General features: G+C 47.7%; 1 protein-coding gene across 5 annotated transcripts in view; it reads left to right on the top strand.

Moving 5' to 3' along the window:
* LOC138252385 (uncharacterized) overlaps positions 1-18196 on the top strand; it is a 198023-nt gene that overhangs the window by 128281 nt on the left and 51546 nt on the right. For 4 of the 5 annotated variants that reach the window (XM_069205737.1, XM_069205735.1, XM_069205733.1 and 1 more), the window contains one exon: positions 16027-16119. In XM_069205737.1, coding sequence (XP_069061838.1) covers positions 16027-16119 — 93 coding nt within the window. The remainder of the gene's footprint in view (positions 1-16026; positions 16120-18196) is intronic. The other variant, XM_069205736.1, reaches the window with a different exon arrangement.

The following is an 18196-nucleotide window of genomic DNA, read 5'->3' as shown; positions in this document are numbered from 1 at the left end:
CCCACGAAGCATGACACAAAGGGATCCCATGCTGCCGGAGAACGACTCAGGAAGCTGTGCGTCACAGGATTTAGTGCTGGGGGCCTAAGCTGTGCTGTGCACGAAGAACTTCTTGGAAGGTCACACACAAGCCTTGGCAACTGCAAGTCATGCAGTGCATGGGGGTACGGTCTTGCAGGGGGAAGCAAGCCCTTACCTCCAACAAATTTGGACAGCTTGGCCTTAGGACTGTCGTGGTAACTTTAGTCCATCCCCCATGTTGCTGGATTCACACTCGTCGTCTGGAGAGGGGACCCACACCACCGGTCGTTGCTGCAGAGAGGTGCCTGCTGAAGCACGGAAGTGACTCCGTCACTCCAGGGGAGATTCCTTCTGTTCTTCTGGTGCAGGCTGAAGACAGGCAGTCCCCTGAGGAGGCACGACTTGGAAACTGTTGCAGTTGCTGGCAGGAGCTGAAAATACAATGTTGCAGAAGTCGTCTTGGCTTCTTTGTTGCAGTTTGTAGAGTTCCTGCAGGGTTCAGCTGCTGTTCCGTCGGTAGAAAATGAAGCAAAGGATGCAGAGGAGTCCTGCTGGAGTCTTTCAATCTGAATCTGTGGAAACACCCAGAGGAGAGACCCTAAATAGTCCTGAAAGGGGCATTGGCTAACTACACAGGTAAGCACCTATCAGGGGAGGGCTCTGACGTCACCTGCTGGCACTGGCCACTCAGATGCTCCCAGAGTGCCCATCACCTTGGAATCCAAGATGGCAAAACCCAGGGACCTTCTGGAGGAGCACTGGGCACCACCCCTGGGGTGGTCACTCCCTTTTCCTTTGTCCAGTTTCGCGCCAGAGCAGGTACGGGGGGTCCCTGGACGGGTATAGACTGGTTTAGGCAAGGAGGGCACCATCTGTGCCATTCAAAGCATTTCCAGAGGCTCTGGGAGGCTACCCCTCCCATGCCTGTAACACCTATTTTCAAAGAGAGAGGGTGTAACACCCTCTCTCAGAGGAAATTCTTTGTTCTGCCTTCCTGGGCTTGAGCTGCTCAAGTAGCAGGAAGGCAGAAACCTGTCTGTGAGGTGGCAGCAGCTGGGGCTGCCTGGAAAACCTCAGAAGGCTGGTATGGCTGTACTAGGGGTCCACTGTGGAGCCCCCAGAGTGCATGGAAGTGTAAACCCAATACTGGGATCAGTATTGAGGTACAATACCCAGGTTTTAGACACCTTACATGGCCATTTTCGGAGTTACCATTGTGAAGCTGAACATAGGTATTGATCGATGTCCAGTGCACGTGTAAAATGGCACCCCGTACTCACGAGTCCGGGAAAATAGTCCTGGATGATGTGGGGGCACCTCTGCTAGTGCAGGGGTGCCCTCACACTCAGGTACTTTGCATCCATCCTTCAGGGTTGGAAGGCCTGACATATAGGTGACTTATAAGTGACCTGGTGCAGTGAAAATGGCTGTGAAAGGGTGCTTGCACCATTTCACGCAGGCTGCAAGGGCAGTCCTGCAGAAGACTTTGCATTGGCTCCATATGGGTGCCAAAAGTAATGCTGCAACCCATAGTGATCCCCTGGAACCCCCAGTGCCCTGGGTACCTAGGTACCATATACTAGGGACTTATAAGGGGACACTAGTATGCCAATTTGGGATGAAATACTGGGTTACCTGTATGTAGGGACACATTTGAGGGGAGAGAGAGCATAAGTACTGGGGTCCTGGTTAGCAGGATCCCAGTGACACAGTCAAACACACTGACATCAGGCAGAAATGGGGTAACATGCCGAAAAGAGGGTACTTTCCTACACAACCTCTCAAGCCCCCTAAAAAAGACATTGTGGTTTATGTGCTTGGCTCAATCCAGAATGGCTGAGTACAATGAAAAGGCCACTAAAAACCTTCAGGCCAGCCAAGAACTGCAGAAGCAGTGACATGATCAGAAGGCTGTTCTAACTGTGTAGCAGCCAGGACAGAAGGTGTGGGTCTTTGAGCCTGTGGCTACCAGGGCACTCCGGGAGAAACAGAGTGGTCCCCACACTATAGTGGAGAAAAAGGGTGAGGTCACCTTTTTTGGTAGACCTGGGCACTCCCAGAAGCCCCTCAGGGTGCTTCATATGAACCGCCTTAAACCCTACTATGACAGGGCTGATCTCACCCTGCTCATGGTAACTGATGAGGGACAGGAAGAAGAGAGTGACCCTCTCCCTGATCTCTTCTCCAATACTGCAGCTGATGGCTCAGTGGATGGAATAGTACTAGCAGACTGCCTTTCTGAATCTCTGAAGGAGGACTGCAGGAACCTCCTAGGCCAGTTCTCTGAACTGTTTACTCAGACACCTGGCCAGACTGTATGGTGTGAACACACTATTGACACAGGAGACAGTTTGCCTGTTAAAAGCAAAATGTACAGGTAACCTGATCATGTTAGAGATTGCATCAAAGCTGAAGTGCAAAATATGCTTGACCTAGGAGTGATTAAGCACTCTGGCCACCCTTGGGCTAGCCCAGTGGTGCTGGTACCAAAACCTCACTCACAGAATGGTAAAAAAGAGATGAGGTTCTGTGTAGATTATAGAGGGCTCAACACAGTCACAGACGGATGCGCATCCTATCCCATAGATACACTGGTACCTGCAAAGTATCTAAGCACCTTTGACCTGACTGCAGGATATTGCCAGATCAAATTGTCACAGGATGCAAAACCAAAAACTGCATTCTCAACCATAGGAGTGCATTATCAATTTACTGTTATGCCCTTTGGTTTGAAGAATGCACCTGCCACTTTCCAGAGCCTGGCGAATAGAGTCCCCCATGGTTTGGAAGCTTATAGTGCAGCTTATCTTGATGACATAGCTGTCTTTAGCTCCACCTGGGATGACCACCTGGTTCACCCCTGGAATGTTTTGGAGGCCCTGCAGAAGGCAGGCCTCACTATCAGGGCCTCTAAGTGCCAGATTGGACAGGAGAAGGTTGTACATCTGGACCACCTTGTAGGTGGGGGCCAGATTCAACCACTGTAGGGGAAGATCCAGACTGCCTTAGACTGGGCTCACCCTACAACACAAACCCAGGCCTCACTGTCAGGGACAACGGTCTCTCTTTTAAGACGCATGTTAATCATGTTGTTAAAACCGGCTTCTGGACATTGAGAATGTTGAAAAAGATCTTTCCTTATCTATCAAGGGAGTGGAGAGTCATAGTTATTTTGTCATTGGTAATATCTAAATTTGATTATTGTAATGCCTTGATGCTCAGTTTGGATAATGTATCACTTACGAAGCTTCAGCTTATGCAGAACACAGCTGCCCGTTTCATACTAAACCTCTCTTGCTCGGCTTCTGCCAGTGGCAAAGCGCATCAGGTTTACAACTTTATGTCTGACCTATAAGGCTGTGCATGGAAGAGGAGCTGAATATTTATCCTCGAGATTAAATTGGTACAGACGTAGCCGGCAACTTATATTCACGGTGGCTGCTGCCAAATGCTAGAACTCACTCCCTCTGTCTATAAGGGAGGAACAACATGTTCGATGGCATCTGTCGCTGTAGATACGCATGTTTTGCAATAGCTCGCCATCTGGTGTTGGGCCGGAGTGTTACAAGTTGTTTTTCTTCGAAGAAGTCTTTCGAGTCACGGGACCGAGTGACTCCTCCTTTTGTCTCCATTGCGCATGGGCGTCGACTCCATCTTCGATTGTTTTTTTTCCGCCATCGGGTTCGGACGTGTTCCTGTCGCTCCGAGTTTCGGAACGGAAAGATAGCTAATTTCGGAAGATTTTCGTCGGTATTGTTGCGTTCGGGATCGGCGTAGTTAGATTCAACACCGCGTCGAAGGATCGAAGAGCTCCGGTGCCCTTCGGGGGTAGTTTTTTCGATCCCCCGTCGGGGTCTGGTCGGCCCGACCGCGTGCTGAAGAACGCCGATGGAACGGACCCCGTTCCGTTTCTGCCCCAAATGCCACAATAAATACCCCTATACAGACCAACACTTGGTCTGTAACCTGTGCCTGTCACCTGAGCACAGTGAAGACACCTGCGAGGCCTGTCGTGCGTTCCGGTCCCGAAAAACACTCCGAGACCGTCGAGCCAGAAGACTTCAGATGGCGTCCGCGCCGACAGCCCACCGAGAGTTCGAGGAACAAGAAGAGGAAGGTACCTTCTCGATCCAAGACTCAGACTCCGAAGGATTCGACGATACACAAACCGTGAGTAAGACGTCGAAAACCACTCAGAGGAAGATTTACAAGGCCCAGGGGACGCCACTGCCACCAGGCCATGGCTCCACCCATAAATTCGGTGACCGACCGTCGGCACCGAAAAAGGCCCAAACAGTGCCGAGATCGTCTGACTCCGGTCGAGACACCGGCACGCAGCCTTCTCGGGACCGAGAAAGTGCTGGAGACAAGCATCGACACCGAGATGCCGGTGTAGACACGGCTCGACGCCGAGACAGCGGCCCCGAAGAAGATCGGCGCCGACAGGTTTCGGCCCCGAAAATGAAAAAAGTCACCTCGGAGACGAAAAAGGACGCAGACAGGGTTTCGGTCCCGAAACAAACTGCAACCGACCCAGCTTCAGGCTCTTATACAGAAGAGCACTCGCTAACCTCCCAAATGCAAAAGCATAGGTTTGAGGAAGAGCTACAATCAACTGATGTGGACCATACGCAAAAGCGTATTTTCATACAGCAGGGGACAGGAAAAATAAGCACCCTTCCCCCTATTAGAAGAAAGAGAAGGTTGGAGTTCCAAACTGAACAGACACCACAACCAAAAGTGGTGAAAAGAGTTACCCCACCACCCTCTCCTCCGCCCGTGATTAACGTCTCACCAGCACAAACTCCATCACACTCCCCAGCTCACACCACCATGAGCCAGGGTGACCAAGATCAAGACGCATGGGACCTATACGACGCCCCAGTGTCAGATAACAGTCCGGAGGCATACCCTACGAAGCCATCTCCACCAGAGGACAGCACCGCGTATTCTCAAGTGGTGGCTAGAGCAGCACAATTTCACAATGTAAGCCTCCACTCAGAACAGGTCGAGGATGACTTTTTATTCAACACACTCTCCTCCACCCACAGCTCATACCAAAGCCTGCCTATGCTCCCTGGTATGCTCCGGCACGCAAAGGACATCTTTAAGGAGCCGGTCAAAAGTAGGGCAATCACACCAAGGGTGGAAAAAAAGTATAAGGCGCCTCCTACAGACCCGGTTTTCATCACTACACAGCTGCCACCAGACTCTGTCGTTGTAGGAGCAGCTAGGAAAAGGGCCAACTCCCACACATCTGGAGATGCACCACCCCCAGATAAAGAAAGCCGCAAGTTCGATGCAGCTGGTAAGAGAGTCGCAGCACAAGCTGCAAACCAGTGGCGCATCGCGAACTCCCAGGCACTACTTGCGCGCTATGACAGAGCCCATTGGGACGAGATGCAACATCTCATTGAACATCTGCCCAAGGACTTACAAAATAGGGCAAAACAAGTGGTTGAGGAGGGACAGACCATTTCCAACAACCAGATCCGCTCCTCCATGGACGCTGCAGATACAGCTGCACGGACAATTAATACATCTGTAACTATCAGAAGGCATGCATGGCTCCGAACGTCTGGATTTAAACCAGAGATTCAACAAGCAGTTCTCAATATGCCTTTTAACGAAAAAGAACTGTTCGGTCCAGAAGTGGACACAGCGATTGAGAAACTCAAAAAAGACACGGACACTGCCAAAGCCATGGGCGCACTCTACTCCCCGCAGAGCAGAGGGAATTACAGCACATTCCGTAAAACACCCTTTAGAGGGGGGTTTCGGGGTCAGAGCACACAAGCCAGCACCTCACAAGCAACACCGTCCAGTTACCAGGGACAGTACAGAGGAGGTTTTCGGGGACAATATAGAGGAGGGCAATTCCCTAGGAATAGAGGAAGATTTCAGAGCCCCAAAACCCCTACTACTAAACAGTGACTCACATGTCACTCACCCCCTCCACACAACACCAGTGGGGGGAAGAATAAGTCATTATTACAAAGCATGGGAGGAAATCACTACAGACACTTGGGTTCTAGCAATTATCCAACATGGTTATTGCATAGAATTTCTACAATTCCCTCCAAACATACCACCAAAAGCACAAAATTTGACAAAACATCATTCCAATCTCCTGGAGATAGAAGTGCAGGCACTATTGGAAAAGAATGCAATCGAATTAGTGCCAAACACACAAATAAACACAGGAGTTTACTCACTGTACTTTCTGATACCAAAGAAGGACAAAACGCTGAGACCAATCCTAGACCTCAGAGTAGTGAACACTTTCATCAAATCAGACCACTTTCACATGGTCACACTACAAGAAGTATTGCCATTGCTAAAACTACACGACTACATGGCAACTTTAGACCTCAAGGATGCTTATTTCCATATACCAATACACCCATCGCACAGGAAATACCTAAGGTTTGTATTCAAGGGAATACATTACCAATTCAAGGTACTGCCTTTCGGATTAACAACCGCACCAAGAGTCTTTACCAAATGTCTAGCGGTAGTCGCTGCACACATAAGAAGGCAGCAAATACATGTGTTCCCATATCTAGACGACTGGCTAATCAAGGCCCATTCGTTAATAGAGTGCTCAAATCACACAAATCAGATCATACAAACCCTCTTCAAACTAGGGTTCATCGTCAACTTCACGAAATCCAAAATTCTGCCGTGCAAGGTACAACAATACCTAGGAGCCATAATAGACACAACAAAAGGAGTAGCCACTCCAAGTCCCCAAAGAATTCAAAATTTCAACACCATCATACAACGCATGTATCCAACACAAAGAATACAAGCAAAGATGGTACTACAACTCCTAGGCATGATGTCTTCATGCATAGCCATTGTCCCAAACGCAAGACTGCACATGAGGCCCTTACAACAGTGCCTAGCATCACAATGGTCACAAGCACAGGGTCACCTTCTAGATCTGGTGTTAATAGACCGCCAAACTTACCTCTCGCTTCTGTGGTGGAACAACATAAATTTAAACAAAGGGCGGCCTTTCCAAGACCCAGTGCCACAATACGTAATAACAACAGATGCTTCCATGACAGGGTGGGGAGCACACCTCGATCAACACAGCATACAAGGACAATGGAACGTACATCAAACAAAACTGCATATAAATCACCTAGAACTTCTAGCAGTTTTTCAAGCACTAAAAGCTTTCCAACCAATAATAGTTCACAAATACATTCTCGTCAAAACAGACAACATGACAACAATGTATTATCTAAACAAGCAAGGGGGGACGCACTCCACGCAGTTAAGCCTGCTAGCACAAAAGATTTGGCGTTGGGCAATTCACAACCAAATTCGCCTAATAGCACAATTTATACCAGGGATCCAAAATCAACTCGCAGACAATCTCTCTCGAGATCACCAACAGGTCCACGAATGGGAAATTCACCCCCAAATTCTGAACACTTATTTCAAACTCTAGGGAACACCTCAGATAGACTTGTTTGCGACAAAGGAGAACGCAAAATGCCAAAACTTCGCATCCAGATACCCACACAAACAGTCCCAAGGCAATGCCCTATGGATGAACTGGTCAGGGATATTTGCTTACGCTTTTCCTCCTCTCCCTCTCCTTCCTTACCTGGTAAACAAACTCAGTCAAAACAAACTCAAACTCATATTAATAGCACCAACTTGGGCAAGGCAACCCTGGTACACAACGCTGCTAGACCTATCAGTAGTACCCTGCATCAAATTGCCCAACAGGCCAGATCTGTTGACACAACACAACCAAAAGATCAGACACCCAGATCCAGCATCGCTGAATCTAGCAATCTGGCTCCTGAAATCCTCGAATTCGGGCACTTACAACTTACCCAAGAATGTATGGAAGTCATAAAACAAGCCAGAAGGCCATCCACCAGGCACTGCTATGCAAGTAAATGGAAGAGGTTTGTTTGCTACTGCCATATTAATCAAATACAACCATTACACACAACTCCAGAACATGTAGTGGGTTACTTGCTTCACTTACAAAAATCTAACCTGGCTTTCTCTTCCATTAAAATACACCTTGCAGCAATATCTGCATACCTGCAGACTACCTATTCAACTTCCCTATATAAGATACCAGTCACTAAAGCATTCATGGAGGGCCTTAGGAGAATTATACCACCAAGAACACCACCTGTTCCTTCATGGAACCTAAATGTTGTCCTAACTAGACTTATGGGTCCACCTTTTGAACCCATGCACTCCTGCGAAATACAGTTCCTAACCTGGAAGGTGGCATTTCTCATCGCCATTACTTCCCTAAGAAGAGTAAGCGAGATTCAGGCGTTTACAATACAGGAAACTTTTATACAACTACACAAGAATAAGGTCGTCCTAAGGACCAATCCTAAATTTTTGCCAAAGGTTATTTCACCGTTCCATCTAAATCAAACAGTGGAACTTCCAGTGTTCTTTCCACAGCCAGATACCGTAGCTGAAAGGGCACTACATACATTAGATGTCAAAAGAGCATTGATGTATTACATTGACAGAACAAAGAACATCAGAAAGACTAAACAACTATTTATTGCATTTCAAAAACCTCATGCAGGAAACCCAATATCAAAACAAGGTATAGCCAGATGGATAGTTAAATGCATCCAAATCTGCTACCTTAAAGCTAAACGACAGCTGCCCATTACACCAAGGGCACACTCAACCAGAAAGAAAGGTGCTACCATGGCCTTTCTAGGAACCATCCCAATGCAAGAAATATGTAAGGCAGCCACATGGTCTACGCCTCACACATTCACCAAGCACTACTGTGTAGACGTGTTATCCGCACAACAAGCCACAGTAGGTCAAGCCGTATTAAGAACATTATTTCAGACTACTTCCACTCCTACAGGCTGATCCACCGCTTTTGGGGAAATAACTGCTTACTAGTCTATGCAGAACATGCGTATCTACAGCGACAGATGCCATCGAACTGAAAATGTCACTTACCCAGTGTACATCTGTTCGTGGCATCAGTCGCAGTAGATTCGCATGTGCCCACCCGCCTCCCCGGGAGCCTGTAGCAGTTTGGAAGTTACCTTCAATTATTTATGTATGTATCATCTCAACCTTAAATAGGTGCATACTTAGTCACTCCATTGCATGGGCACTATTACTACAATTCAACTCCTACCTCACCCTCTGCGGGGAAAAACAATCGAAGATGGAGTCGACGCCCATGCGCAATGGAGACAAAAGGAGGAGTCACTCGGTCCCGTGACTCGAAAGACTTCTTTGAAGAAAAACAACTTGTAACACTCCGGCCCAACACCAGATGGCGAGCTATTGCAGAACATGCGAATCTACTGCGACTGATGCCACGAACAGATGTACACTGGGTAAGTGACATTTTCATTCTTGGCCTTTAGGAAGTTAGTCAAAACTTGGCTCTTCCCGCTTTAACCCAGTCTTCTACCTTTTCTGTTTGCGGTCAGTCACTCCGTTCCTTTGAGCGCTTCGATGCTTCAGCTGTAACGCGTTTTATAAATACCAAATAAATACATAATTCTTAAGGAACCTCCTGAAGTATGTATTTATGGCTCCATTATAGCGCCTCATAATGACCCCACATCCAAAAAGATGCCCAAGAAAGTTTTGTAGACAGCTAGCTGTCAAAAAGCTTTTGAGTACCGGAAACAGGCCATGTGCTCTGCTCCAGTGTTAAAAAGCCCTGATTACTCCAAGACATTCATTGTCCAAACTGATGCTTCAGAGGTAGGGGTGGGGGCAGTACTTTCTCAGCCCAACACTGAGGGCCAGGTCAACCAGTTGCTTTTATCAGCAGAAGGTTGACCCCTAGAGAAAAGCGTTGGTCTGCCATAGAGAGGGAGGCCTTTGCTGTGGTCTGGGTACTGAAGAGGTTGAGGCCATACCTGTGTGGCACTCACTTCATTGTTCAGACAGACCACAAACCTCTACTTTGGCTAAAACAAATGAAAGGTGAAAACCCTAAATTGTTGAGGTGGTCCATATCTCTACAGGGAATGGACTATACAGTGGAACATAGACCTGGGAGTGACCACTCCAATGCAGATGGACTCTCCAGATATTTCCACTTAGACAATGAAGACTCATCTGGGTAAAGTTAGCCTTCTTGTTCTTCATTGGTGGGTGGGGGTTATGAAAGTGCCTTTCTTGGCATGGTTACCACCATTTTCTGCCTGTTGTCAGTATGCTTGGCTGTATCTTCTGGGTTCCTGCTAACCAGGACCCCAATAGTTTTGCTCTCTCCTCTAAATTGTACCTTTTTGTTCCCACATTTGGCACACTGGTCCCCCCATGTAAGTCCCTAGCATACAGTACCTAGGCACGCAGGGCATTCGAGTTCCAGGGGATCCCTATGGGCTGCAGCAGTTATTCTGCCACCCATAGGGAGCTCATACAAAGGGTTCTGCAGGCCTGCCATTACAGTCTGCGTGAATGGGGTGCACGCACCCGGTTTCACTACAGGTCACTGCACCAGGTCCCTGTAAGTCACCCCATGGTAGGCCCTCTCAGCACAGAGGGCAGGGTGCAGGTACCCGTGTGTCATGACACCCCTGCACTAGCAGAGGTACCTCCACAAACTCCAGCACCATTTTACTGGACTCCGTGAGTGCTATGACGCCATTTTATATATATGTACTGGACATAGGTCACTACCGAAGACTCTTCTGCAACAGTTTCCTTGCCATGCATCCTCAGAAGGATGCAACTCTTCATCCTCCACAAGAAGAAGGAATCTCCCTTGGAGTGAAGGAGTCACTTCCTTGCAACCGCAGGCACTTACAACAAGCGACAGCCGGCTGCGTTGATCCCCTCTCCTGCTGAGCTACGTGGATCCTGCATCACAGGTGGTCATCCGGAGTAGTCTACTTGGTACTGTCTGCCAGCTGTCCAACTTTGGTGGAGGAAAGCCTTTGCCTTCCCACATAGGAGAGTACCCCCGTGCACCATGTCTGTTGCAGCTTCCAAGGCTTGTTTGCGTCTCCTACAAGAGATCTTCAGGCGATGTGCAGCTCCAGTCCCCAACACTCCTTCCTGCAAATGCCAGCCTCCTGCGTGGTTCGCCTGCAGCCTGGGATCCACTTTTGTAGTGCTGCGTCTTCTGGGGTGTCTTCTTCTGTGGCTTCTGTTTGCAATCTTCCTTTTCGGGTGTGGGACATCATCTGCATCCATCTGGAACTCTTCACCAGCTCCAGGGCTGCGGTGCTGACCTGTTCTTCATCACCGTCAACCAACTCCTACATCCACAGCTGGGTGGGTAGTAGCCTCTACTCCTCCTGGGCTCCACTGTGACTCTCGGACTTGGTCTCCTCTCTCCACAGGTCTTCTTTCTTCAGGAATCCACCGCTGGTTTCTTGCAGTCTGCTCTGGGTGTCTTCTTTTTCTTCTTTTCGGGAAAAATCCAGTGTTTTACTCCAGCATTCCTGGTCACTAGGGGGTACTGTGGGACTTACCTTTGTGGTTTTCTAATACCCCCAGCTCCCAACTACACATTTTACTTACCTAGGTGGGTGTTTCTTATTCACGTTCCTTTTTTTTTGTATATGGTTTGTGCTCCCCCTAGGGTCACTATTGGTTATTACTGTTTGCACTGTTTTCTAACATTTTCTATGCCTATTTCTGATTGCTAGTGTATATATTTAGGGTAATATTTACCTCCTAAGTGTGGGTCACCTGTCTAGTATTTTGTGGTGATTTGTGCCAAAAATAAAGTACCTTTATGTTTGTACAACTGAGTGTTTTCTTTCACGTGTGTGAGTGCTGTGTGATGTAGGAAAGTACCATCTTGCCTGGCATGTTACCCCATATTTCACTCTATGTTGTTTTAGTCCTTGTGTCACTGGGACCCTGCCAGACAGGGCCCCAGTGCTCATAGAATGTGCCCTGTATGTGTTCCCTGTGTGATGCCTAACTGTCTCACTGAGGCTCTGCTAACCAGAACCTCAGCGGTTATGCTCTCTCTGCTTTCCAAATTTGTCACTAACAGGCTAGTGACAAAATTTACCAATTCACATTGGCATACTGGTACACCCATATAATTCCCTTGTATATGGTACTGAGGTACCCAGGGTATTGGGGTTCCAAGAGATCCCTACGGGCTGCAGCATTTCTTTTGCCACCCATAGGGAGCGCTGACAATTCTTACACAGGCCTGCCACTGCAGCCTGCGTGAAATAACATCCACGTTATTTCACAGCCATTTACCACTGCACATAAGGAACTTATAAGTCACCTATATGTCTAACCTTCACCTGGTGAAGGTTGGGTGCAAAGTTACTTAGTGTGTGGGCACCCTGGCACTAGCCAAGATGCCCCCACATCGTTCAGCTCAAATTCCCCAGACTTTGTGAGTGTAGGGACACCATTACACACGTGCACTATACATAGGTCACTACCTATGTATAGCATCACAATGGTAACTCCGAACATGGCCATGTAACATGTCTAAGATTCCATGATCCCCAGGGTCTCTAGCACAGAGCCCGGGTACTGCCAAGCTGCCTTTCCGGGGTCTCCACTGCAGTTGCTGCTGCTGCCAACCCCTCAGACAGGTTTCTGCCCTCCTGGGGTCCAGGCAGCCCTGGCCCAGGAAGGCAGAACAAAGGATTTCCTCTGAGAGAGGGTGTAACACCCTCTCCCTTTGGAAATAGGTGTGAAGGCTGGGGAGGAGTAGCCTCCCCCAGCCTCTGGAAATGCTTTAATGGGCACAGATGGTGCCCTCTCTGCATAAGCCAGTCTACACCGGTTCAGCCCTGCTCTGGCGCGAAACTGGACAAAGGAAAGGGGAGTGGCCACTCCCCTGACCAGTACCTCCCAGGGGAGGTGCCCAGAGCTCCTCCAGTGTGTCCCAGACCTCTGCCATCTTGAAAACAGAGGTGTTGGGGGCACACTGGACTGCTCTGAGTGGCCAGTGCCAGCAGGTGATGTCAGAGGCTCCTTCTGATAGGCTCTTACCTCTCTTGGTAGCCAATCCTCCTTCCTTGGTAGCCAAACCTCCTTTTCTGGCTATTTAGGGTCTCTGCTTTGGGGAATCCTTCAGATAACAAATGCAAGAGCTCACCAGAGTTCCTCTGCATCTCCCTCTTCACCTTCTACCAAGGATCGACCGCTGACTGCTCCAGGACGCCTGCAAAACCGCAACAAAGTAGCAAGATGACTACCAGCAACATTGTAGCGGCTAATCCTGACAGCTTTCTCGACTGTTTCATGGTGGCGCATGCTCTGGGGGTAGCCTGCCTTCACCCTGCACCAGAAGCTACAAAGAAATCTCCTGTGGGTCGACGGAATCTTCCCCCTGCTAACACAGGCACCAAAAGACTGCATCACCGGTCCTCTGGGTCCCCTCTCATCCTGACGAGTGTGATCCCTGGAACACAGCAACTCTGTCTAAGTGACTCCCACAGTCCAGTGACTCTTCAGTCCAAGTTTGGTGGAGGTAAGTCCTTGCCTCCCCACGCTAGACTGCAAAGCTGTTTACTGCGTGATTTGCAGCTGCTCCGGCTCCTGTGCACTCTTCCAGGATTTCCTCCGTGCACAGCATAGCCTGGGTCCCCAGCACTCCGTCCTGCAGTGCACAACCTTCTGAGTTGTCCTTCGACGTCATGGGACTCCATTTTGTAACTTCGCGTGGACTCCGGTTCACTCCTCTTCGAAGTGCCTGATCCGGTACTTCTGCGGGTGCTGCCTGCTTCTGTGAGGGCTCTCTGAGTTGCTGAGCGCCCCCTCTGTCTCCTCCTCCAAAAGGTGACATCCTGGTCCTTCCTGGTCCTCAGCAGCACCCAAAAACCTCTACCGTGACCCTTGCAGCTAGCAAGGCCTGTTTGCGGTATTTCTGCGTGGGAACACCTCTGCAAGCTTCATCGCGACGTGGGACATCTGTCCTGCAAAGGAGAAGTTCCTAGTCCTCTTCTTTTTTGCAGAACTCCAAGCTTCTTCCATCCAGTGGCAGCTTCCTTGCACCTTCATCTGGGGTTTCCAGGGCTCCTGCCCCACCTGGACACTGTCGCGACTATTGGACTTGGTCCCCTTGCCTTGCAGCTCCTCAGGTCCAGAAATCCGTTGTCAGTGCACTTCTGGTGTGTGTTGTTCTTGCAGAATCCCCCTATCACGACTATTGTGCTCTCTGGGGGTAGTAGGTGCACTTTACTCCTACTTTTCAGGGTCTTGGGGTGGGGTATTTTGATAACCCTCACTGTTTTCTTACAGTCCCAGCGACCCTCTACAAGCTCACATAGGTTTGGGGTCCATTCATGGTTCGCCCTCCACTTTTGGAGTATATGGTTTGTGTTGCCCCTATACCTATGTTCTCCTATTGCAACCTATTGTAATTCTACACTGTTTGCATTACTTTTCTGACTCTTACTTACCTATTTTGGGTTTGTGTACATATAACTTGTGTATATTACTTACCTTCTTACTGAGGGTACTCACTGAGGTACTTCTGGCATATTGTCATAAAAATAAAGGCCCATGTTTATACTTTTTGACGCAAAACTGCGCTAACGCAGTTTTGCGTCCAAAAAATTAGCGCCGGCTAACGCCATTCTGAAGCGCCATGCGGGCGCCGTATTTAAGCAATGACGTTAGCCGCCGGCGCTGCCTGGTGTGCGTGGAAAAAAACGATGTACACCAGGCAGCGCCGGCGTAGGGGGATATGGGGCTTGGGCGTCAAGAAATGGGGCAAGTCAGGTTGAGGCAATTTTTTCGCCTCAACCCGATTTGCGCCATTTTGTTTCGCTCCCAACCCCCATAGAAATGACTCCTGTCTTAGCAAAGACAGGAGTCATGCCCCCTTGCCCAATGGCCATGCCCAGGGGACTTCTGTCCCCTGGGCATGGTCATTGGGCATAGTGGTATGTAGGGGGGCACAAATCAGGCCCCCCTATGCCACAAAAAAAAAAAAAAAAGCACTTACCTCAACTTACCTTAATGTCCCTGGGATGGGTCCCTCCAGCCTTGGGTGTCCTCCTGGGGTGGGCAAGGGTGACAGGGGGTGTCCCTGGGGGTATGGGAGGGCACCTCTGGGCTCCTTCAGAGCCCACAGGTCCCTTAACGCCTGCCTTTTGCAGGCGCTAAAAAACGGCGCAAAAGCGGACGTACTTCATTTTTTTGACCCGCCCACTCCCGGGCGTGAATTTTGCCCGGGAGTATAAATCCGACGCACATGCCTCGGAGTCGATTTTTTAGACGTGAACGCCTACCTTGCATCTCATTAACGCAAAGTAGGTGTCCACGCTAAAAAATGACGCAAACTCCATGGACTTTGGCGCTAGACGCGTCTAACGCCAAAGTATAAATATGGAGTTAGTTTTGCGTCGAAATTGCGTCAAAAAAAACGATGCAATTCCGGCGCAAACGGAGTATAAATATGCCCCAAAGTACCTTTATTTTTTAGTAACTCTGTATTGTGTTTTCTTATGATATTGTGCATTTGATATAAGTGGTATAGTAGGAGCTTTGCATGTCTCCTAGTTCAGCCTAACCTGCTTTGCCATAGCTACCTTCTATCAGTCTAAGCTGCTAGAAACACCTCTTCTCTACTAATAAGGGATAACTGGACCTGGCACAAGGTGTAAGTACCTCTGGTACCCACTACAAGCCAGGCCAGCCTCCTACATGTGCCTACAGTGGTATTGCATGAGCTTGGCTGCTCATCAACAGCTGGACACCTGGACTTGGTATAAGGTGTAAGTACACCCCAGGCTAGCTTCCTACATACAGTTTTGTGCAGGGCTGGCTCTATCCTTTTCCTTCAGGACCAGTGCATGTTGAGGGGGGACCGGCCCCAGAGGATGCATAAAGGACATTGCTAGCGTGGTTTATATGAGGAGAGGTTTCTAGCATACTTTCTCGGAGGGATGTCCTACAGTCTGGTCTGCCTGTTGAAGGTGTTGTCATGTGGAAAGTGAAGATGAGTGGGGCACAGCCTGATAAGACTTCACAGGTTCTAGGCCCCTTTATGACAACATCTCTTTTCTATTTCCACTTCAGCAGCCTTGGCGCAGCCGAAGAAGGGGGTTGGACAGATGGACCCAATTCTTTCTGCACTGAAAGGCACGTGGACTGTACGCTTAGTCCGACTCGGTAAGACATCAAGAAAATAAAGCCATCGCTTTGGCAATAAACGATAGTGTTTGTGACATTTCTTTCCAGAGAGCAGTGATTAATTTATTAAGGAGAGCCTTGAACTGAAAAAGGCAGCAGGAGCCCTTCGGAGGGCAGCCAGTCAAAGACAGTGAAGCTTGGCTGTTGGTAGCCAGAAGCAAGACCTGCACCTCGGGCAAGCACAGCGTGTTCTAAGAGTTACTTACAGGCATGTATTGATTGTCAATGGTATCTTATTGACCACCTCAACACAAAAGTCCATGAGGTGTAATTTATTTTATTAAACCGCACTTTTTATCGGTTCAAGGAATAGAGCATCTCAACAGAATGACGCTGATTCATGTAATATGGGGTGACTTCAGGTGATGATTCATATAATACGATGAGCTGACTGTTCATTATGATTCATGTAATACGATGAGGTGATTCAGTTCAGATGATTCATGGAATACGACAAGGTGATTCTGTTCAGATGATGATTAATGTAATACGATGAGGTGATTGTTCATGATGATTCATGTGATACAATGAGGTGACTGTTTAGATGATCATTCATGTAATACGATGAGGTGACTGTTCAGACGATGATTCATGTAATATGATCAGGTGACTGTTCGATGATGATCCATGTAATACGATGAGGTGATTCAGTTCAGATGATTCATGGGATAAAATGAGGTGACTGTTCAGGTTATGATTCCTGTAATATGATGAGGTGACTGTTCAGATGATGATTCATGTAATACAATGAGGTGACTGTTGAGATGATGATTCATGTAATACGATGAGGTTACTTTTGAGATGATGATTCATGTAATAAGATGAGGTGACTGTTCAGATGATTCATGTAATACAATGAGGTGACTGTTGAGATGATGATTCATGTAATACGATGGGGTGACTGTTGAGATGATGATTCATGTAATACAATGAGGTGACTTTTGAGATGATGATTCATGTAATACGATGAGGTGATTCAGTTCAGATGATTCATGTAATACGACGAGGTGATTCTGTTCAGATGATGATTCATGTAATACGATGAGGTGACTTTTCAGATGATTCATGTAATACGATGAGATGACTGTTTAGATGATCATTCATGCACTACGATGAGGTGACTGTTCAGACGATGATTCATGTAATACGATCAGGTGACTGTTCGATGTTGATCCATGTAATACGATGAGGTGATTCAGTTCAGATGATTCATGGGATAAAATGAGGTGACTGTTCAGGTAATGATTCCTGTAATATGATGAGGTGACTGTTCAAATGATGATTCATGTAATATGATGAGGTGACTGTTTAGGTTATGATTCCTGTAATATGATGAGGTGACTGTTCGGATGATGATTCATGTAATACGATGAGGTGACTGTTGAGACGATGATTCGTGTAATACAATGAGGTGACTGTTGAGATGATGATTCATGTAATAAGATGAGGTGACTGCTCAGATGATGATTCATGTAATACGATGAGGTGACTGTTCATATGATGATTCATGTGATACGATGAGGTGACTGTTCAGATGATGATTCATGTAATACGATGAGGTGACTTTTCAGATGATTCATGTAATACGATGAGGTGACTGTTGAGATGATGATTCATGTAATAAGATGAGGTGACTGTTGAGATGATGATTCATGTAACACGATGAGGTGATTCAGTTCAGATGATTCATGTAATACGACGAGGTGATTCTGTTCAGATGATGATTCATGTAATACGATGAGGTGATTGTTCATGATGATTCATGTGATACGATGAGATGACTGTTTAGATGATCATTCATGCACTACGATGAGGTGACTGTTCAGACGATGATTCATGTAATACGATCAGGTGACTATTCTATGTTGATCCATGTAATACGATGAGGTGATTCAGTTCAGATGATTCATGGGATAAAATGAGGTGACTGTTCAGGTAATCATTCCTGTAATATGATGAGGTGACTGTTCAAATGATGATTCATGTAATACGATGAGGTAACTGTTCAGATGATGATTCATGTAATACGATGAGGTGGCTGTTCGATTATTATTCA

The sequence above is a fragment of the Pleurodeles waltl genome, chromosome 1_2 (assembly GCF_031143425.1).
Source record: "Pleurodeles waltl isolate 20211129_DDA chromosome 1_2, aPleWal1.hap1.20221129, whole genome shotgun sequence".
Classification (NCBI taxonomy): Eukaryota; Metazoa; Chordata; class Amphibia; order Caudata; family Salamandridae; genus Pleurodeles; species Pleurodeles waltl.
The sequence above is the reverse complement of the archived record's forward strand: the minus strand, read 5'-3'. Positions and strand labels throughout refer to the sequence as shown.